This window comes from Myxine glutinosa, chromosome 13 (assembly GCF_964187855.1).
Source record: "Myxine glutinosa chromosome 13, kmMyxGlut1.1, whole genome shotgun sequence".
In the NCBI taxonomy this organism is placed as follows: Eukaryota; Metazoa; Chordata; class Myxini; order Myxiniformes; family Myxinidae; genus Myxine; species Myxine glutinosa.
The window spans coordinates 74,855,230-74,879,106 of record NC_136273.1 but is presented as its reverse complement, the minus strand read 5'-3'; the positions used below and the strand labels follow the sequence as shown (position 1 = coordinate 74,879,106).

The 23,877-nt window shown below is 45.8% G+C and overlaps 2 protein-coding genes across 3 annotated transcripts in view; both read right to left on the bottom strand.

The window, feature by feature from the left end:
- The window catches only part of LOC144888698 (uncharacterized), a 240,192-nt gene extending 221,860 nt beyond the window's left edge, over positions 1-18,332 (bottom strand). The window contains exon 1 of the mRNA XM_078767667.1: positions 16,288-18,332. Within this exon, the coding sequence (XP_078623793.1) occupies positions 16,492-18,279 (1,788 nt within the window). The 5' untranslated portion in view covers positions 18,280-18,332 and the 3' untranslated portion in view covers positions 16,288-16,491. The remainder of the gene's footprint in view (positions 1-16,287) is intronic.
- GREB1L (GREB1 like retinoic acid receptor coactivator) overlaps positions 1-23,877 on the bottom strand; it is a 240,453-nt gene that overhangs the window by 107,655 nt on the left and 108,921 nt on the right. For both annotated transcript variants that reach the window (XM_068134609.2, XM_068134610.2), the window contains 6 exons: positions 9,625-9,817; positions 8,303-8,436; positions 4,551-4,902; positions 4,268-4,383; positions 3,793-4,007; positions 2,580-3,133 (listed from right to left, as the gene is read on the bottom strand). In XM_068134609.2, the coding sequence (XP_067990710.2) occupies positions 2,580-3,133; positions 3,793-4,007; positions 4,268-4,383; positions 4,551-4,902; positions 8,303-8,436; positions 9,625-9,817 (1,564 nt within the window). The remainder of the gene's footprint in view (positions 1-2,579; positions 3,134-3,792; positions 4,008-4,267; positions 4,384-4,550; positions 4,903-8,302; positions 8,437-9,624; positions 9,818-23,877) is intronic.

Below are 23,877 nucleotides of genomic sequence, written 5' to 3'. Positions count from 1 at the left end.
AAAATAGAGATGTGCTCAACTATTCCCCTTTCTGCACCAACAGTGAGTGAAGTGACATCACCTGAGATGTCGGTCAGTGCCAGCAACTTTATTGATGCTTGTGTGTCTGGTTCCCTCTCTCTGTCTGTCCCACCGATGAATGCTACTTCAGAATCCTTTGAAACTTCGGTGTTAATCCTTCGGTTCAGAACTGCTCTTGTAGATGTTTCAATCCCTGGTTTATTTTGAAGCTTCGTTGCAGTTGTTGTTATTGGATGCATTTTCTCAGGAGCCAACATCACAGTATCGTTTGGCCCTGTCAAGTCAGATACCTCTAGGTTGTTTGTCTTTACCGTGCTGGGTTTACTACCTGACAGTCTCCCTTCCTGTTCATTCTTCAAACTGTCTTTGGGTGGATCTGAGAGAGAAGACTCTCCATATCCTGTCGTTTGATGAATAGTTTCTTCTTCTTCTTCTTACATTTCTTCAGATTGGGTTACCACTCTTTTCTCCTTCAGAATACTAAGCTTTACAAATCCCTTTGACACATTACTTCCCGTGTCATCCTCAATTGTACCAGGGTGTTCCGTGGTCCCATCCTCTGCGGGTTCTGATTTCCTCTTCTGTGCTCTCTTTGCCTTCCCTGCTCCCACTGCCTGCCATTGATTTATGGCAGCGGACGAGTTGGGATGAGAAACTGGTATAGAACTTTCTTGAGGGTCCACTGCCCTCGAGCACAAAGGAGCAACCGCCTCTCTTAGGTTACCTTCAGTGACGCTGGGATCCTCTCGAGGCTGATCTGGACGTTGAGGAGCTGCAACCTCTTTAATGATAGTGGGGCAGTCTGCTCTCCTGTGATCCTTCGCTTTGCATACAAAACAACGGGGTTCGTTTGTCATATAAAACACCCTGTAATTCTTTCCATCAAAAGGAATAACAAACGACCCCTCACATTCAGCATCCTTTCCCAATTCAATGGATACTTGTCTTTTAAAAGACCAGACATGTTGTAGGGAGGGCTCATGACAGCCCAAAGACACAGGCTTGATGAGTGATCTCAACACTCCCAGTCGTTCCAGGAAAGGCACCACGACATTGTCAGGCACGTAAGGAGGTATATTAGATATAATTATCCTTGTACCAAGACTTGAGAGTGGCTCGACTTGTACAAAGAGTCCTCCCACACTAATCCCTTTCTCAATGGCTTTGTTTGCTGCAGCCTCCGAGTTAAGAAAGAACACAGCTTGTCCATACATTTTCGAGGCTGCAACTATCGTTGCTGGATCAACCACACTAGCGAGTGCGTTCACATAGGCCTCTATTTGGGTGATTTGTCCCAACTCGCATTTCACCCCGTGCTTCCTTGTTAACACCTTAAATGGGTGGGCAGGGCGGTTCCCACCTGCACCAGAGGTAGTAGCGGCCATCCTTGCCCATGTACCATCCAGAGGCATGATTGCTATTAACGGTATATTTCCCGTCAAATGAAAATGAAAAAAAAAAAATCAATTAGCTCGTTCGCGAGCTTCTGCTTATCTTAGCACGACCGGACCGGTATGCTAAAGATTAACTCAAAAGGATAATCAAACGCGCGTTGAGCAAATAACTTATCGGCTTAATCGCCAAAACTATGCAAATTTAGCACAGAAAGTCAAGGGTCATTAAGCAGAAACAAGGAAGTCAAACAGTTTGTGATACGCCACAAATCGGGCGCGGCAAATCTAGTCCCACACGGGTGCGGCCGCACGCCGCGGCTAGGCCCGAACACAAAGGGACTAATAACTCAAACGGGACGTCAAAGTAAAGTAACAAAATGAACCAACTCGATTCAAATAACCCAAATAAACCAAAAATACAAACGAAAACGGAAGAGGATGAGAAGGAAATGTCGAAAATAGCACGGCTCGAGGAGCAGCAAAATGGCGTGGCGTAGTAGTAGTAGTAGTAGTAATAGTAGTAGTAGTAGTAGTAGTAGTAGTAGTAGTAGTCGTCATAGATTAGGGCTGGCGGGATGGCCTAGACATAGATGTACTCGTCTCTAAGCTGTCTAGCCTGGGTTTCAATCTCAGCCCAGCTATAAACTCTCATCCCAGTGTTTCACAGGCAGGGTGATTCATTAATGTGTGTGCCTTTCCTCAGATGGACGTTAAGCTGGGTGTCTCATCTCCTAGCATTAGTTGGTGGATGTTAAAGACCCGACGGTGCTCTTAGCAAAGAGTTGGCGAGCTATTACCGGCACCATGAACAAATTCCAAATTCCTGCCTCAACTACTTCTTTGAACGTCAGGTCTGGCCTGCTGGTTTGTAAAAGACTTAAGCCAAAAAAAACTCCCATGTCCAACCCCACAAGAATGTGGGAATAATCGTGGCCATTAAGGAAAGAAGAAGAAGAATAACTAATTGTTGTCGATTAGTTTATGCATGAGTTAATTGAATAGATAGACAATTATGCAGGATTGATATCAAACAAAACTTTCATGGAGTTGTCCAAATAGAAGAAAGTTTTTCCACCTTGAAATTTGAGCTCTGTCTCACTGTAAAGTATGTCAATTATTTCTATTTTTGTGTAAGTTTTTATTTTGCCTTTTACAAACACATACCTGGGGAGGCCCACTGAGAAGAAGTCGTCGAGGATGAAAGCAACCTGAAACACCTTCCGCAGGCCGATTGTCATGGTCGCAATGCTGTTGCCTGGCAACTGACCATTGTCTGTAGTAGGTCGAGGCCTGTTGTGGTGTGGCATCTTCAGCCGGTGGAGGGCGGAGGTGTGTTGCCCAACCCACATTGGTAGCTGCAGGAAGCAGCAGATATAGGGGGGGAGAACCTGAACGCAGCACAGAGTATGCTGCTTTCGGTACGATTATGCAGGCAGGAAGGATTGGACTGGGCTTCTGATCACCGGTATACGGATCTGTTGTATGAGGAGACTGGCCTGAGATCCCAGATGCATCCAACTCTTTCGGTTCAACGTGAATGCCAGAGGAAAGGTGTCCATTACGTTTGGCATCGGTAGACAAAACTGGGGAGGTGGTTGTTGTGGCGGGGCTGCACTCAGCGGGTGAACTGCCCTCAGAATCAGCAGCTTTACCATCTGAGCTGCCACCAGAGGACTTCGGAATTGAATCATCACTCGATGCTGGACTTGCGCTGTTCTCTGTTTACAAAAAAGAATACACAACAAATACAATAAAAATTACTAAGCTGGCAACATCAGGTTGCATCATCACCAATGGGTATGTCTGCGAAAGCACGGTACTGCTATAATCTGTTTAAGGTAATATTGTGTAAGATGTACTTGGCGCTGCTGCACTGGCAATTAGGAGTGACCTTCTCCATGTGATGTGGGTTGCGATTGGTAATCACGTGATGCCTGTCTTGACAAATATGTGATATAAAGAGTGTTTCCCGGTGGATAATCCCATGAGCTAATTGGACATGAGCATAGTTGTTTATGATACTGGGTAAGGAGTTTATGATGGGTAATAATGGACATCCAACTGATTCAAAGACATCTCTCCCAACTGTATTCAAGGTACAGGTAAAATGTCCCATATTTACTTATCTTATTCTGTTAACTGAATCTATCCACTTTCTTAATATCAATAACTTATTTAATTCATCGGCAGGCTGAATGTGGCCATGGTAAATCTTAAAGGCCAACTCTTGTGGGACCTTTCATTTCCACATAGTTGTAGACAAGGCGGCTGGATTAAACATGCTCTAAAGGGAGACTTTAGCACTCGTATTCATGCAAGATGGACAAAAGTCATGTTCAACTTGCTAAGAAGTACAAAAAGGGACTTCTTGATGTACCGGTGGATGTAAGGCCCATGCTGCTTTGAGGACTTCCCTGATGGACTTCTCTGGACCTAGTACTTTGTTCAACATGTGAATCCTGAGGCCGGTGGCAGGGTGTGGATGCGTTTTGCCGAGAAACATAGCGGAAGGTGACGCCGAGTTCCTGTTCTAGTCCGGAGCGGGTCAGGCTTCCCATGGTCAATAGCCGAAGGTCACAAAATTGGAGAGATCTAAGAGAAAAAAGCGAAACATAAGGGCAACAAACGTAATAATTCTAGGAAACGTAGTCAGTCTCTATCCCACCAGTACAACTTGACCATCCAACTATCTTTACATCTTCAGCAGATACTTAATGCACCACTATTGTTTCAGTAGGCCAGATGACTGGCCATGCTATACGTACGATCAATGTTTAGGAGTTTTGGGTGAAAATGTTATGATAAAAAAATAAACCAAAACTTTGCATTCCCTTTCCAAGTTTCCATCCTACCGAGGAAATGTCTCTCCCATGGGGCTGGTCCCACTGAGCAACAAAATACATGGAAGGCCTTCAAGATCCTGAAAGGTTTTCGGGAGCCAGTCACTTTTGTCAATGCCTCGCCACACCTGCATGGAAAACACACAACACATAAGGGAATTGAAACAGTTTATGGAGGAATAACATCAAATATGCCAGGGGTAGAAATAATATGAATAATAATAATTGATTGATTATTTAATCTATTATAATTATTATTATTATTATCATCCACTGCTGTAGCCAGCCGATGTACCCGCAGCCTTTGCAAGAAGTGCGGTGCCAGAGTGAACCCAGCAGAGGTGGGTGTCGTGAGCAGCACTTCAAAGCAGAACTGCAGGCCCAGGCTGTCGCGGGCATGCCGCAACCTCTCAAAGGCCACACGTGCCAGCTGAACCGAAGGCAAACGTAACAACAGCATGTGTCCATAACCCGAAGGATCTCCGTGATGAACCAGCCCTGCCAACACTTGTAGGGTTTCGGCTGTCGGGGCGTCGGTGGCCTTGGCCTTCGTCGGCTTGCGGCGTGCCGCAAGCCAAGCAAGCGTTGCTGTGTACTGTCGGATAAGGAGGTATGCTCTGATAACCTCACTGTGCAACCTTGGAAACCTGTGCCAGGAAAAAAGAAAGACACGTTGAGCAGAGACAATGTGCTGAGTGCCTTTTTGTCTCACGATAATTACCCCTTGATAGTTGGTGGTAGTTCGTGTGTAGCCTGTGGCTGCATCGTTCTCTGGAGGCGTGGCTGTGGCACTCTTGTATGCCCAGCATTACCAGTCAGCTGATACTCATTTTGCCGACCTCAGAATGATGACAGGCTGAGTCAACCCACTGGCGTTAATTCAATGGCACAACAGGGCTCAAACTCAGACCCTAAGATCTCAAGCCATCCACCTTAACGGTTTAGCCAAAACCGGGGTCCTAGATAGGTGTACCCCTGGGTATACCCATTCTGTAAGAATGGGTATACCCAAGACTACGCATAATATAATATTCTGAACATGAGGAACATCATTTTCGAAATTTTGATTTATTTACATGCATGAGCAAAAGTATTTTTTAAATGAAACTCCCACTTTGATTCTGCCAACATGTTGGCATCGGATGGTCAGGATGCACACTCTGAGTTCTTCAGAATACAGATTCTGAAGTGAGGTCAGCTCATGCATCTCTAACTAAACTCTAGCCAGAGAAGAAACAGTTATCACCCAGTGATTTAGAAATCACTCAAAATTCTTGCAAAAACACTAATAACTAGAACAGCGCTCTGTAGAGAGCGTACCTCTGCCAGGCTGAACAGTTTATGTTTTATACCCCACTGATAGGCCAGATCTGGATTTGGACCTGAACCAAAATCAAATCGGCATGTTCTTGGCACCGAACACCTTAAAAAATTAAATAATTCTCTGATCCAGATCCGTATTCGGATATTCACCAAAATTGAATCGTTTCGTCCTTGTCACACACACAACTTATCCACCAAGTTTAGTCTGAATTCCAAATCCTGGTGGCGTCTGGTCAAATCTGTTTCTGGTGTTTGTTCCCCCTCCATCCCCTCCCTCACCTCAAACGGCTACAGGGCTGACTCCGCACGTGAAAAAGCTGAATGCCTCAACTCTGTGTTTGCCTCTAAATCTTGTGTCCCAAACCCATCCCTCTCTGTACCCACCGTACCCAGTCATACCCAGCTGCTCCTGGACTCTGTGTCCTTTCCTCCTGACAAGGTGGAAAAGTTTCTGTCAACCCTCGACTCTGATTCTGCAACTGGACCTGAAGGCATCAGCCCACGGGTCCTAAAATCCTGTTATTCTGCTCTTTCACTCCCTCTCTCTGTTCTCTTCACCCTCTCTTTTGCTCAAGGCCATCTGCCATCTGCTTGGAAATCAGCCAACATCACCGCTTTGCACAAAAAAGGTGCAAAAACAGATCCTAGCAACTACAGACCAATCAGCCTTCTCCATGGAATCCATCATTGCCTCGGATATGAAATCTTTCCTCTTCTCCAATGGCTTGATCTCTGATCATCAATTTGGTTTCAGACCTGGTCACTCTACTCTGGACATGCTGCTTCTGCTTTCTCAACAATGGATGGAGGTCCTCAATGCCAAACAGGAAATTAGAGCTGTCTCCCTCGACATATCACGTGCCTTCGATACGGTCTGGCACCCCGCTCTGCTCACCAAACTCTCCTCCTTTGGTATCCATGGAAATCTCCACGCATGGCTGGCAGACTTCCTCTCTAGTCGTAGTCAACGTGTGGCCCTGAATGGGTTTCTCTCATCTCCTCTTCCTGTTCAGGCTGGAGTTCCCCAAGGCAGTGTTCTGGGCCCTGTGCTTTTTCTGGTCTTCATCAATGATCTCTCTGACTCTCTTGAAAATCCTCTCTATCTCTTTGCTGATGACTCTACTCTCTGTCGCTCCATTCCTCGTCCCTCAAATTGGCAGTCTGCAGCCTCCTCACTCTCTGCAGACCTGGACAAAATCACAGACTGGTCAAACAAGTGGAACATGTCTTTCAATCCTGACAAACCTCACACTCTTACGATGTCTCTCCAAAAAGACCGACTGGACAACCCTCCCATCCACTTTCTGAATAATCCTCTCCACGAATTTCTGTCACTCAAGCTTTTGGGTCTCACTATCTGCCATGATCTTTCCTGGGAAAACCACATTTCAAATCTGGCCTCCAAAGCCAGTCGCAGAATGGGCATCCTCCGTCGTGCGAAGTCCTTCCTTGGCACACCTGAGCTCCTCACTACATACAAGGCTTTCATCCACAGCTCAATGGAATACTGCTCTCCCCTCTGGGCTGGTGCTCCTGCCTCACACCTAGCTCGTCTCCACGCTGTTGAAACCAAAGCGTTCAGACTCATTGGAATCTCCCGCGATGAAGCTAACTCCAAGGGCCTTTCACTCACTCACCGCAGGCAGGTTGGTGGTCTTTCCGTCTTCTACCGACTGCTCTCTGGCCTTGTCCCCACAGCTCTCTCTGGGCTCTGTCCCCCAAATATTCCTACAGGTCGCAGAAGATCTGCCTGCAACCCTCTTATGGTTAAACTGCCAAAATCAAGACTCTCTGCTGACCTTCACTCCTTCATTCCTCTTTTCTCCTGCCTCTGGAACAAACTCCCTCACTCTCTTCAATCCCACTCCTCCCTCCAGGTCTTTAAAACAGCTGTTCACCACCATCTCTTATCTTCCCCCATCCAAAACCTTGATCTATTCTACCCCCGCTAATTTCACCCCAAATCCACTTTTTTGAAATACCAACTTCTTTCCTGGAAGTCCTTGGTGTCCTTGTGTTTTATACTTCTCCCACCCCCCCCCCCCCCTTCCCACGCCTCCTCCCCCCAAGCCCTCTCCCTCCCACACATCTCCCGATGTCCCTGCTCTCAAATGTTGTGTTTGTGTGCTTCCCCTTCTCTCCCCATCTTGTCTACCGCGCCCTTTTTTTATATATTTTGTTTGTCTGTTTGATTTGTTTGTGTGATAAATGTTAGCTCTTTCACGAGCCTCGATTCTTTATACAAATTCGTCCATTACTTTTTGAGATATCTTGCTATGTATCGGTTTTCACCCGATCTCTCAATGGTGAAGAATCACTTTAATAATTATCTTATCCGGATCCATATTTGGATATTCACCAAAATCGAATCGATTCGTCCGTGTCACACACACAACCTATCCACCAAGTTTAGTCCGAATTTGTCCATTACTTTTTGAGATATCGTGTCATATATCTGTTTTAGCCCTATCTCTCAATTGTGAATTTTAAAAAAAAATTCTCAGATCCAGAATCTTCACCAAAATCTAATCATTTCGTCCTTGTCACACACTCAACCTCTCCACCAAAATTCGTCCGAATCCGTCCACAACTTTTTTGAGATATCCTATTCACAGTCAAACAGACAAACACAGACAGGGGTGAAAACATAACCTCCATCCACCTTAGATGGCGGATGTAACAAACTCAACAAAGCCGCGAAATGTTTGTGCAAGTGGCAGTTACCTTTCCAATAACGAGTCGGCCATGCTCTCATAAGCATCATCATAGCGAAGAGGAGGAGGGCGGCAGCCTGGCTGAATGACCTTAAGGTAGTTTGCCAGTCCAAAGTAGACCAGGCTGTCAGGTAAAGAAACCTCCTGGGAAAAGCAATATAGTTGTTTACCTGTGGCATACTTCTGAGGTTACACCTATTAATGTAGATAAACTCACAAAATGGATTTATAAAAGAAACAAATGTGGTGTTGTAATTGAAATATGTACAATCCTAAGTTTGTGCTCTCAGTCAGTTAACACTCTGATCACTATTCTCTTAGTAACTTGAGAAAACTTTGCAGAACCAATTGAGAACACAACGCCTCTGGTTGACACCCAGTTAAAATGGCAATAACATTGCTGCATCTGGAACTAAATAAATCTGAAGTGTGCCGACAGGCTATTGAAGCACTCCCTAAGCACTACGCAGTGCAAGGTCCGACCACCACAGTGTGACTTGCTCCACCATAAAGGTTCAACTACTACAGTGTGACTTGCTCCACCATAAAGGTTCAACTACTACAGTGTGACTTGCTCCACCATAAAGGTCCAATCACTGGATTATGACTTGATTCACCATAAAGGTTCAACTACTACAGTGTGACTTGCTCCACCATAAAGGTCCAATCACTGGATTATGACTTGATTCACCATAAAGGTTCAACTACTACAGTGTGACTTGCTCCACCATAAAGGTCCAATCACTGGATTATGACTTGATTCACCATAAAGGTTCAACTACTACAGTGTGACTTGCTCCACCATAAAGGTCCAATCACTGGATTATGACTTGTTTCACCATAAAGGTTCAACTACTACAGTGTGACTTGCTCCACCATAAAGGTCCAATCACTGGATTATGACCTGATTCACCATAAAGGTTCAACTACTACAGTGTGACTTGCTCCACCATAAAGGTCCAATCACTGGATTATGACTTGATTCACCATAAAGGTTCAACTACTACAGTGTGACTTGCTCCACCATAAAGGTCCAATCACTGGATTATGACTTGATTCACCATAAAGGTTCAACTACTACAGTGTGACTTGCTCCACCATAAAGGTCCAATCACTGGATTATGACTTGTTTCACCATAAAGGTTCAACTACTACAGTGTGACTTGCTCCACCATAAAGGTCCAATCACTGGATTATGACCTGATTCACCATAAAGGTTCAACTACTACAGTGTGACTTGCTCCACCATAAAGGTCCAATCACTGGATTATGACTTGCTCCACCATAATGATTTGTGATTTCTCAATTGAATCCTGCTGGTCGTTTCCTCACCGTAGATGAATCGCTGGGCCAGTAAACCTCATTGTATGGACTAATCCGTGCGTTCTGGGTTTGCAGGCCATACGGGCAGCAGGAGACCTGAAGCACAAGCAGATTTGGAGACTCTCTTGCTTCCCTACAGTTCACCAGGCGATCGGCCAGGCCTAGGTGGGCCTCACCATGCAAACCAGGACCACACACTGCACTGTATGGAAACACCAACATGTTCACAGGTCATTAACCACATACAAGTCAACACCCTTCATCCGATGTATGTACGAGGGGTGCTCAAAAGACTTATACAGATGAGATACTCACAACTGCAGTCCACACGTCAATGTTTTTACAATTCTAACATACAGATTTATGCAATTATTGTTAAGAAATTTGAATGGCACTCTTCGACATCGCGACGTCGACCGATATGCCTCCACTCACATTATTTCGTCATTATACATACTTTTACCAAGTTTGATTTAAATCCATTCAGTTGTTCTCAGGTATCACATTTTTACCTGACTTGACCTTTGACACCGACATCTAATCACTTTATATTTGCATCATAATATGTACTTATACCAAGTTTGGTCAAACTCCCATCACTGGCTCACAAGTTAGTGCAGTAACAGAATTGTTACCTAATGGGACCTTTGACCTATTGACCGCATAATCTAATCCCTTTATCTTTACAACATTATACATACTTGTACTAAGTTTGGCTTTGTTCCCTTCAGCCATTATTAAGTTATCGCAGTAATGAAAACCTATTACAGATTCTGACCTTTGACCTCTTGATGCGAAAATCTAATCAGTTCATCTTTGCATCATAATATACACTTGTACCAAATTTGGTCAAAATTGCATCATTCGTTCACAAGTGAGCACGGTAACATAATTTTTACTTAACATGACCTTTGACGTCTTGAACCAAAAATCTAATAGTTTCATCCTGACATCATTTTCCATACCTCGACCAAGTTTGGCTTAGGTAACTTCAGCCGTTCTTAACTTATTGCGGTAACAAAACAATTTTTACTTAACATGACCTTCGACCTCTTGACTCCAAAATCAAATCAGGTCATCTTTGCATCATAATATATACTTATGCCAAGTTTGGTCAAGATCCCATCACTGGTTCACAAGTTAGCACGGCAACATAATTTTTACTTGACATGACCTTTAACCTCTGGACCACAAAATATAATCAGTGCATCCTTTACAACATTATACATACCTGTACCAAGTTTGGCTTAGATCCATTCAGCCATTATTAAGTTATCGCAGTAATGAAATATAATTACTTAGCATGACCTCTAACCTTCGACCTCTTGACACCAAAATGTATTCAGTTCATCTTTACTTCATTCTACATAATTGTACCAGGTTTGACTTCGATCCCTTCAGCCGTTCTTAGATTATCACAGTAATGAACACCTATCATGGACGGACACATGAACGGACAGACGGACAGCCAGATGGAAAACCTGAAAACATAATGTGTCCGGCAACTTCATCGGTGGAGGCATAAATATAAAAAGTACATTACCTAATCGAATATTTAATATATAATCTAAATATAAAGCTCATTCTAACTACTGTTACATGCTCCTCCCCAAACCCCGGCCACGGTGTACCTCCGAGCCTCGAGAGGAGTCACGGCAGAAAGATGTATTATTCTGTGTGTCAAAGATCAATGGTGAAACCACACCAATTGTTACCAACAAACAAGTATTGTATTAAGGTCACACAAGAATAACAGCACAAAAACAATATTAATCAATTGTACAACAAATATATCATTCCTATGATGGTACCATCAGTTTCATACAATATAACTCATTGTGCTCCAAGTGAGCGAAAAGAACAGTCCCAATGTCTCTGTCCCAGCTTCAAACCAAAGTCGATCCACGCTCCAGTGATCGTCAGAACGATGTTGTATCGAGACCAGAATCCCGCTCAGTTGACAATCACACTGCCAAAGATGGGCAAAGGTGTCCTCAAGAGGCGACTGGGAAATCACACCTTCGGGTATGGACGTTCAACGGCTCCCAATCGGCGAACCGCAAATTCCCACTCAAAATCCACGTTACACACACACACCAGGTTAACGTCTGGATGCGGTGAAATGGTTGAAGCGAGGTGAAGAGCCTATAGCGATCCGAAATCAGGCACGAGGCAAAATGGCCAACGGTCCGTACTCAAGACGTAACGGCACTCCAATGATTCTCTTCAGAATCAACCGCAAAACCTGTCATGCAGGTTTATCTGTCACAGCGATAACAACTCTGTCGCAGGAATCTCTTTCCCAGGAAACCCAAAGTTCACTCGTGACCCCGTTCGCCAGCGTTTGCTCAAGACCTCGAAGCAGCTCGGCTCTTCTCCACCTTACTCGCTCCGCCTCCTTTTCCTCTCCTTCTTCCTCTTCTTCTTCGTCCGGTTCCCGATCCGGTTTCCGGTTTCTTTTTAAAACATTTTTTTTTTTTACCTTTTGAAAACAGTTATCTCCAATTCACTTAAACGATAACAATAATAGTACATGGAACCAAAAATGTTTACACTGGATGAGAACCACAACAACGGAAGTGACGTCTCCGTAACACTACTCACTCACTGAATGACTGACAGGTATTAATGTTCGGTACCTTCCGTGTGATGTAGAAAGCTGAAATTGGGCGTGCCGCCGGACATTGAAGCCAATACACCAGTAAAAAATGACAGAACCGTCGGAAAGCATCAGTAAATGAAAATGTACATAAAAAAACCATAAAGGTGCCCATAAAAAATCACAATCGATATATAGCATTTGAAAATTGTAATTTATATGACTGTAAACTATGAAATAAAAACCTCTTTGAAAATTTACATTTTAAAAAACCGTAAACGTGCCCAAAAAAAAACATTGATATCTAGCAAGAGGTCAGTGATGCTTGCCTATAATCATAAAGCTTCTATTTATTATGTACCTATGTACGAAGCATGGCTTCTTATTACTTAGTGTGTAAGCATACCCCACTAGTACATATATATATATACAGTATATATATATATATATATATATATATATATATATATATATATATATATATATTGTTACAGACGTGGCTTAGATGTTATTTACCGAGCGGTTTGGTATGACCACGTCTGCACAAGTTACCCGATTATACCCGAACGTTGACTAATCGCGCTACGCTAGATCAATGAAGGAAAAGACACACAGCTGGGATTCAAATGACACGACACCAGGGTTCAGTTCTCAAGACCTCCGGAGGAGGTTATATTGTTACGGAAGGTTAGATTACAACTACAAGAGGGACAGCATAGTAAGATAAGCACTTAGACACACTCTTATATTATTCCCAACAGACGACAGATAAACGGGACAAAAGGCTGACTCACACGGGGATTGATGGCTAGGAAAGGCAGGATCGATGGCTCCAGGTGCACCTGGGCTCAAAGGTCAGAATCGACTCGGTCCGGTCCAGAGATGCGGGGAGGTATTCAGCGCTCGTACGTGGCAACTTCTCTCTCCAGGCTGGGGGCGCATCTGACCTCACATCCGGTGAGTCGCTTCGTATCTCCGGCGGGGAGTGACACGCCCTCGGCTCGTTAGCTCCGCCCCAGATGGAATCGGCACGTCGCCTCTCATTGGGTGCGTGCGGGGGGGGTTACCGGCTCCGCCCTTGACGGGGGACTGACAAGGAGCCCCTTCGTGGTAACCCCGTGGAGCGCATGGTCCGGCGCGCATTGTCAATGGCGGCTAACCGAGCCGGTGTGATGACGCACACTCCCCCGCGCAGCGTCGTTGTTGTTGTAATTGTTGTTGTAGTTGTAGTTGTAGTTGTAGTTGTTGTTTGGGGAAGAAGATGGAAGGAGGTATGGGAAAGGTCCTAAACTCACTACTGGTGCCATATAATCACATTCTGGTGCAACGAAGAGTCAGAATTAATGGAAAGGAGTCCTTAACTGACATAGACTAAGAATAACTAGCAAGATGTCCGAAAGTTGTCTACGTGAGATGCGGTGGACCTGGGCACGACATTTAATGGGGGAAAAAGGGGAAGGTCGGCTCTACTGATTGTTGTTTACAGACAATGGGACTAGGGAATGGGGGATTGGGGATAGTTGGGGAGTATTGGGGAAATAGGGGAATATTTACAAGCGGATATGGAGGCCAAATTCCATATTCGCAACATTGCACCCTTCTCTACCCTCGGGGCGTCCCGACCCGATAAATTTTTACCTACTTTAGTGTGGCACGCAATGTAGTTCCCTCTACTATTAACTCTACCCTGAGTGCGACAGTTTTACAGATATTCACAAATGAGTAAATATGTCCCCCTGCGACGTTGCACCCTTCTCCTCACAGAAACACACCCACAGGATAACCGAATCCGGAAAGAATCCTCAAACTAAACATACAGCCGGTAGGGAGCATTATTTACACGACTACGCTGATATTTACACTACGATCCAGGACCTGTTTTTGGAGGAACACATGCAGATGTTATGCATAGAGAGAGCATGCATGCTAGCATCGATACACCAACCCACGAGTGCTCTGTGGCCTACGGCCTTTAATAATGTGCAGAGCACCCCTTCCAAGCATCAAGCACCACCCCATCACACAGTGAGCACCATCCGGTGCACCAATAAAGTGTCTATAAATCACCGGTGGTGTCGCAGCCGGCCGATGTTCTGCCGCTGGTCTTGCCTTCGTGTGGTGCACTTGGCCTTCTTGCCTCTTTCAAAAAATAAAGAAAGGCGCCAACCGCGTCCATTTCTATATTGTGGCCGTCAGGGGGCCAACTATAAGTGGTTCACCTGTAAGGCATAGGTGCCACGTTGACCCATAGGTCCATCCACGGGTGGTGCTTGGCCGCAAAAGAGCTGCGGTCCATTGTGGGTGGCCACAAACATTGCGGTCTATATGGTGTATCGATCCAAGCAGCAAACAGCGAAAGTGCAGGCCCACAACTGCGAAGCCAGCACCTCTCTCTCCTCTCTCTCTACCCCAAAGCCAGATCCTCGGAGGTGGGAGACAAAAGAAGCAGACAAGTGAGTAAGGTGGTAAGGGCGCAAAAGTGCACGCAATGTAAGGTAATGCACACTGGGGGCACATGGGAACCAGGTGAGACAGGTACGTTCCTACCGTACGCTTCCCCCCCCCCCCACCAGGTAACCTACATGGCCCCTCCCTTACCCCTTACTGTATCCACAAAACACAACACTACCCATAAACATCTACTTTACAAATCAACAAACATCCCTACTGTCTTCCCCGTTCCTCCCATAAACCAAATTCGTCTTCTCTCCCTCCTAACCAATCAAATTTGCCATTTTCAACTTTCATCAAAATTTGCCATCTCCAACTCAACATCATAATTTGCCATTACCAATTCATCATCAGTCCCTCCTAGGGAGGGAGAGATGGAATCACCCCAATGTCTCATCCACGTCGTGATGCGTCTCACAAATCCTCACAGCAATTCTCATTTCTGCAACACAAACAAAGAAAACACAGGTGTGGAGTCATCATCATCACCACAGGTAAGTGGCTGCGTATGGTGCGACAGGTTCATCAATCCTAACTATTTCCTAAATGACTTTAACAACTTTACACTACCCGGGGTCTTTCTCCGGCCAAACCATTGGCCCTCTTACACTATGGGTTCTAAAAACCAATTCCCATTGGCCAACTGTGGTGCTTTTCAATTTGGGGTCTCACTCCCCCGATTCATCTCCCGGTGCTCTCGCACAATTTCTGGGCTGTGGCGTGTACCTCTCCCAGTGGGTCTACCCACCTGCACACCTCCACCACTGCAGTTGCCTCCGAGCTTACCTGCTCCTCACCCTAACCTAACTACCTGGGGAAGGCCCTCTGGCTCTCTCCCCACTCGGTGCCCTCTCTGGCACTGGGCTGCCCGATCCACATCCGGGATCCTCAGGCACCCACTCACAACTACCGGCTCCCAGAGCCCACCTGCGGCCTCACCTGGCCGACATCCTCACAGTGGTGGAGTGCCCAACCAACTACACACACTAACAGGCTACACGCCCAGCCATTTCCACAACACTAATGCACCCATTCACAACACCATTCTGCAACCGCACCACAAATGCCAATATCCAACCACAATTTACCTGTACCCTCTACCTAACACTTACACTACCCGCCCCGGGTATCCGTGATAGGGGTCCACTCTTCCCCCATCCACACCTTCGCACCATGCACACCACTCCGTACCACTTACTCCAACTCTCTCCACACACCTGTACTGGCACACCTGTGCTCTCACACCTGGTGCCACCTGCACCCTTCTCTCCCCAAGCGCATTCGCGCTGATCCACACACTCATTACTCACACACTGCTCCACACACCTGTCCAGTTGCACACCTGTGCAATCACACCTGTTCAATTCTCACACACACGGCATCATTTCAGCTAACTACTCCCTTCTGAAACTTGCGCTTCCCAGTCGTCCCTTTTAAACTATTGCGCTCCCTCGTCATTATCATCCACACTAATCTACCTGCGTCCCCACTACAGGTATCAGTCACTAACTAAACTTAACGTTACCTAATGTCATCTTCTAGGGCCCTATCAATATAACCTAACCCACCCGGGCTAGTTTTCACTGCCATACACCCCATAAGCTATTGCTCCTTTGCCCCACTTGGGCAGGGTGGCAGGGATGCCATCCCACCACATCGGGGGTCTCTCACTACCAATTTTGCACATCAAATTTCAACAAATCAAAAATTTGCCAATCACTGCCCATCATCTGCCAATCACCACTGCCAATCCTTTGCCAATCATCAAATTTTGTTTTTCTCTAATTTTGGGTCCAAAACACTAACCTCATCACCCAGTCGACTCACTAATACCTCTCGGTGCGCCAATCCCTGTCCAAAGCCCGGCTTCGTAAAGCCAAGCAATGGATGCTGGTTGTTTTGTGCCAGCGGCTGGATGCGTCCGGCACTCGGTGCAGGGACGGGGGCTTACCCGGGCCGAGATCCCACGCATCACCTCGGCGTGGAGCCATCCAATGTCCCGATCTCGACCTGCCGGCACGTCTCAACAAAACGTGGTCGCCATAACGACCCTTCCTATCGGGCTGCCCGCTCCGCCTAGTGGAGCACGGACGCGGCCGTTCAAAGCGAGGCCCAGCACGCACCGAGGGCCCGATTCGGCTATAAGTCGTTCTAAACTCTACCCCGTCTAACGTCGATGCTTCACCTGGACGCTTACACCCCGCAGCCCGTTCCTTGCTCACACATCCAGCCGTGCCCATGCTCCTCGTACCGTTCCTTACACACCCAGGTACACCCATTCCACTCACAGCCTTGGTCACACACCTGACCACCGAACACTTTGGCACACATTCGTTGCTCGCACACCTCACCAATACACCGCTTCGCGCCCCCTCCTCGGTCACCTCCTCTGTGACAATCACAGGTGTGCTCTCATTCGCACACCCAACCACGTGCCTCACCACCAACTCCAGCGTGCATTCCCACTCACGCTCTACCATTCCAGGTGTGCATCCTTCCATCCCAGGTGTACATCCTCGCTCACCTGTCACAACCAACTCACTCTCCTTGTCACTCTCAATACTCTCACCTCCACTCTTGACCACGCACTCACCCTTACTCTTGACAGCACACTCTTTCCTCATGCACCTGTCCGTTACACACCTCTCTCGCGCACACTCTTGCGCACACTCTCCCGTCACACCCTCTGCAACACTCACCACAGGCGTGCATTCTTCCTTGCCTTTGACAGCGCACTCTTTCCCCATGCACCTGTCCGTCACACACCTTTCTCGCGCACACTCCTGCGCACACTCTCCCGTCACACCCTCTGTAACACTCACCACACCACGCTCCCATGTGCTCCCTCGCACACGCGCTACGACCGACTCACTCTCGCCAGCACCCTCACTCCTTGGCACGCACTTTTTCCTCACACACCCCAGAGTCGGACTTTCTCGCACACCTCCTTTTTCGCACACCAGACCTGTCGCACACTTCACCAACGGCCTCTCACGAACACCCGGGTCTATCTCGACCCCCAAGCTTATTAAATCCCCTGGCGCATCATACGCACGACCATATTGGTCACCACTTACACCGGGTCCTCTTCCTCTTCGCTTCTCCTCCATCACCTGCGAATCCCTCATCCGGTTAATGAGCACATCATCACGATCCAAACACAGACTTTGGACCAATTCTTTTATCTCCTCTTTTATCTCCTTCTTATCCTCTCTCCGTCGCTTCTTAATTTCGCTCACCCCTTCTTCCACTTCTTCTAATTTCTGCTTCACCTCCTTCATTCCCCGGTACGTCTCCTCAAGCTCGTCCTCCAAGGCTACCTTGACCGTTTCCATGTGCGTCCTTACCTGTCGGTCCTTCGTCTCCATTACCTCTATCACCTCGTCCAGCCTCGTTGTCAGTCCCTCACGTACCATCTGACATTCCCTCTTTGTCGCTATCAAGTCGTTTTTTATGTCGTTTTGTGTCGCTTTTAAACCTCCTAATACCGCAGTGTTCCTTTGAACCTGCTCCGTTAGTCCTTTTTGTCCCTCCGTCAGCTGTTCCACCTCCTGCGTCAGGACCTCTATGCCCCCTTGTAACTTTACAGTCCCCTTTCTCACCTCCTTCTCCATGTGCTCCTTACAGTGCCTCACCTCCTCGCGCACTCCTCCGACCTCCTCACTCACTCCTCTTCTGATCTCCTCTCCCATCACTTGCATCTCCTGCCCAGATGCCACCCTCATCTGATCCATTTCCTCCCTGTGAGCATCCAGTTTGGTTTCTACCCCCATTCTGACCCCCTCTATCTGCTGCCCCATTTGGTTAACTTCCCTTTCCGCTTGGTCCCTCATGTCCCTCAATTTGCCTTCCATGGTGTTTTCTAACCCCTCTAACCCTTTTTTCATCCCTTCCATTTGATTCTCTTGAGCGGCCATTCTGTTTTCTACCCCCATTAACCCCTCCTGTATTTCCCCTAATCTATTGTCTAATCCCTCAAATTTGTTGTCTAGTCCCTCAAATTTGTTTCCTAATCCCTCTATTCTACTCCCTAACCCTCCGATCTGGGCCCCCATGTCCTCCCTCAATTTCTCGCTATTGGACCCCATCCTTTGTTCTAACCGTTGGCTATTGGCCCCCATCCTTTGTTCTAACCGTTGGCTATTGGCCCCCATGTCCTCCCTCAATTTCTCGCTATTGGACCCCATCTTTTGTTCTAACCGTTCGCTATTCTGGGCCATAAGGGCCTTCATTTGTATTAAAAACAAGTTCAAATCCACCGGTGGCGCTGCCACGGTCGCGGGCGCGGTGACCAGCGAGGCGCCATTTTGCGCTCCCGCAATGTCGGGCACAACGACGCTATTTTGTGCGTCTGCTACCCTCGCTGCTTCGCTCTCCTCGCGTCCCTCAATTTGGTCCTGGACCGACCCTGCCTCACTCTCCCCTACCGGACCCCAGCTGTCTTGGTCTGCCATAGCGCGACTTTCAAAATTCGGGTTTTTATTTCCGTATAACAAAATCAAATTTCACCGTTATAATTTCGCGCGGGAAACGCGCTCCGAATCGATTCTAATTGTTACAAATTTGGGCCTAATAAATTTAGTCCCGGGTCCGAATCCCACTCCTCGACACCAATTGTTACAGACGTGGCTTAGATGTTATTTACCGAGCGGTTTGGTATGACCACGTCTGCACAAGTTACCCGATTATACCCGAACGTTGACTAATCGCGCTACGCTAGATCAATGAAGGAAAAGACACACAGCTGGGATTCAAATGACACGACACCAGGGTTCAGTTCTCAAGACCTCCGGAGGAGGTTATATTGTTACGGAAGGTTAGATTACAACTACAAGAGGGACAGCATAGTAAGATAAGCACTTAGACACACTCTTATATTATTCCCAACAGACGACAGATAAACGGGACAAAAGGCTGACTCACACGGGGATTGATGGCTAGGAAAGGCAGGATCGATGGCTCCAGGTGCACCTGGGCTCAAAGGTCAGAATCGACTCGGTCCGGTCCAGAGATGCGGGGAGGTATTCAGCGCTCGTACGTGGCAACTTCTCTCTCCAGGCTGGGGGCGCATCTGACCTCACATCCGGTGAGTCGCTTCGTATCTCCGGCGGGGAGTGACACGCCCTCGGCTCGTTAGCTCCGCCCCAGATGGAATCGGCACGTCGCCTCTCATTGGGTGCATGCGGGGGGGGTTACCGGCTCCGCCCTTGACGGGGGACTGACAAGGAGCCCCTTCGTGGTAACCCCGTGGAGCGCATGGTCCGGCGCGCATTGTCAATGGCGGCTAACCGAGCCGGTGTGATGACGCACACTCCCCCGCGCAGCGTCGTTGTTGTTGTAATTGTTGTTGTAGTTGTAGTTGTAGTTGTAGTTGTTGTTTGGGGAAGAAGATGGAAGGAGGTATGGGAAAGGTCCTAAACTCACTACTGGTGCCATATAATCACATTCTGGTGCAACGAAGAGTCAGAATTAATGGAAAGGAGTCCTTAACTGACATAGACTAAGAATAACTAGCAAGATGTCCGAAAGTTGTCTACGTGAGATGCGGTGGACCTGGGCACGACATTTAATGGGGGAAAAAGGGGAAGGTCGGCTCTACTGATTGTTGTTTACAGACAATGGGACTAGGGAATGGGGGATTGGGGATAGTTGGGGAGTATTGGGGAAATAGGGGAATATTTACAAGCGGATATGGAGGCCAAATTCCATATTCGCAACAATATATATATAATATATATATATAATATATATATATATAATATATATATGTATATATATATGTATATATATATATATATATATATAATATGTATGTATATATATATATATACACTACATGGCCAAAAGTATGCGGACACCCCTTCTAATTAGTGGTTTGGCTGTTTCAGCCACACCCATTGCTGACAGGTATATATAATCAAGCACACAGCCATGCAATCTCCATAGACAAACATTGGCAGGAGAATGGGCCATACTGAAGAGCTCAGTGACTTTCAACGTGGCACCGTCATAGGATGCCACCTTTCCAACAAGTCAGTTCGTTAAATTTCTGCCCTGCTAGAGCTGCCCCGGTCAACTGTAAGTGCTGTTATTGTGAAGTGAAAACGTCTAGGAGCAACAACAGCTCCAACAGGCCACAAAAGCTCACAGAACGGGACCGCCAAGTGCTGAAGCGCGTAGTGCGTAAAAATCGTCTGTCCTCGGTTACAACACTCACTACCGAGTTCCAAACTGCATCTGGAAGCAACATCAGCACAACTACTGTTCGTCGGTCGCTTCATGAAATGGGTTTCCATGGCCGGGCAGCCATGTACGGTTTTGATGTACCGTTTAAATTTGAATGGCACGAGTTGTTCCAGAATGGCATTGATTGGTGGTTCGGTGTCCCCACCCCTTTTCCCCTTAAATAAGGGGGGGGTATAGAGTTGTTTTGCTTTACTCTTGAGAAAGGTCAGTGGATGCACATTTATCCGTGTTGCTGATCGAAACGTCGAGCAGTTGTTTGTTTGCTCATTAAAGGTTGGAGAACTAAAAATGGATTCATACAGTATATATATATATATGTGTGTATATATATATATATATATATATATATATATATATATATATATATATATATATATATATATATATATATATATGTATGTATGTATGTATGTATGTATGTATGTATGTATATATATATATATATATATATATATATATATATATATATATATATATATATATATATATATATATATATATACATACATACATACATACATACATACATACTTCGTTATCCTATTTGGACTCATGTTGGACTATTATGAGTATCTCATTCATCAAACTTTTTGAACATCCCACATATTAAAAACAGATCTCATACCCAGATATTTAACTCAAATATATTTCCATTCAAGTGCAAGGCAGTAAGCCAATTCCCAAAGAGCACTTATGTTTCCATATAACTGAAAATCAATGTTTGAGATTTAAGCACTAAGGGCATCAACTAAACTGTCAACAAACAAAATCTGGACTATGTTCGCCTCTCATTTTCATAGAAAGCATTTTTCCAGCCCTTGATCGGTGGAATGCAGAGAAAAGTCCAAAAATAAATCCAACTTCGATAAAGTAGCATGACAATGTCTATACAATATGCTGAGGGCTCCAGAAAAATCCTAAAAACAAAGGCACAAGGAATGTCCCCAAAATATATAAACTCCTTCCTAGTATGTCGAACAGCAGACGAGTACAAACAACTGACTGTTCAACATAGAAGCAAATATGAGGCCCTTAAAACCACACTAGGATATCTTGCTTTTATGCACTTTCATAAAAATTGAGAAAATAATACATCCCAAACTTATTGACCCTTGAATCCAATCAATACTGGCGCGGCCTCTCATTGCATGCAAGGCCGGGAGTCTCTGCCGTCCTTTGGTTCATCACCACCCAAAATGGTTCCGGCTAACCTTTTTATCACAGAAGAAATGTCAGATGGCAAACTTTGGAGCTTATTTGTCAAAACTGCAAAAGCACAGCATGGCCCAATTGGGAGGCTCAAATACTCAAACCTCATTCCTGAATGTCTAAAAACATGGCTTCGTCACATTAAAATCGTTTTTCTTTGCTAGCTTGAACTTCATTTTTTTTGTTGAATCCTTGATAATCACATTCTCATTAGTTCGGCTGTTCTTCGGCATAGATCTGGCATAAGAATGGTTGCAACATAGGCCTTTGTCATTAAACTCGGCCCATTGGTGAGGACCCTCATGTGGCATCCTCGACATTGTGAATTAAAATCAGGCTGAAGGCGGCAGTTTAAAGACTTTGGATTCTAGGCTACTGAAAGGTGAGCTAGCCATCAGAGAAATGCCGTGTCACTGTTGGGTTGTTGATAAAACCCAAATGGCTCACTAATGATATTCAAGGATGAGATCATCTTCCCCGCTCTGTCTGGTCTGGTTTATGAAAGCGGCTCAAGAAACTTCAAAAATCCAGAATCACTGGTCACCTCCTCATTGGTTCCTCTTTTTTGCCACCTGTAGAAACAACTTCCGCATTCTCTTCAATCCCATCCTTACATCCAAGTTTTCAAGATAGCTGCTCACCACCATCTCAGATCATCCCCCATCCAAACCCATAACCTTTTCTACACTCGTTATCTCCTCCTCCCCCCACTTTTTCACCCCAAGAAAGGCACAGCCAACGGAGAGTCTGTTGTAGCAACACCTCGTGGCACCAGAACCAGAAATGCAGCACGACCAAAATGGCCGAGGTCCAAAATTACAGTTGGTGCTTCCTGAGAGTTTGCTTCTGTATCCATCTTGTCAACCCCGAGCGTCCTCCCCACCCCCCATTCCTCCCCACACCCATTATTAAACCATGTACCCCCCTATTTTATCCTTTAACCTTGCTGTTGGTGTTTCAGCCCTCTCTCGACTGTGGTGTCCTGATCTTTTCAGTGTGTTAGGTCTTTCATGAGTCTTGACCGTGTATACAAAAAAAATACAAAATAAAAAAATGAATCACGTGGGCTATTAGAGAACATGTTGAACTAGAGCAATGTGACTGTTTCGCCAATATGCCTCCGTGTAGTCTCTGCCCGTGACAATGGGTATAAGCCCTCATTCACTGCCCTAAAAATAAACAAGTTTGATTTAAATCCCTTCAGCTGTTTTCAAGTATCACATTTTCACCAGCCATGACAGGTTTCACATCGATCGGTGAAGCAGTTTCAGAGAAGGGATTTTTAAAAATATCGGCATTCAAGCTAATGTGGCTGCCCCACCACGTGACGTATGTCCTTAAAAAATGTACACTCTGCATATGTATGGGTAGGAAATAACGTTTGTGAAGTTTTGTGTTGATCGGACAAGGTTAGTTTTTCTATCCAAGATGGCTGCCAAACCATGGGACCGATGACATCATCATTTTCAAACTATATGCAACAATGGTGTTGGATGATATTTGTAAAAATTCGCATCGATAGGGTAAGCGGTTTCAGAGATATAATTATTTAATATTTTCCTTCAATCCACTATGGCCCCCACACCATGTAACCATGACGTTTTTGTGATCATCTTTTAATCGCCATGCCTATTCAATGACACACATAACGTCTTGAGTCAATTGATTTGGTGGTTTGGGAGAAAATGTTTTTATAGGGTTTTAGGTAAAATCCAATATGGCTGCCAAACCATGTGACCTATGATGTCATAAATTTT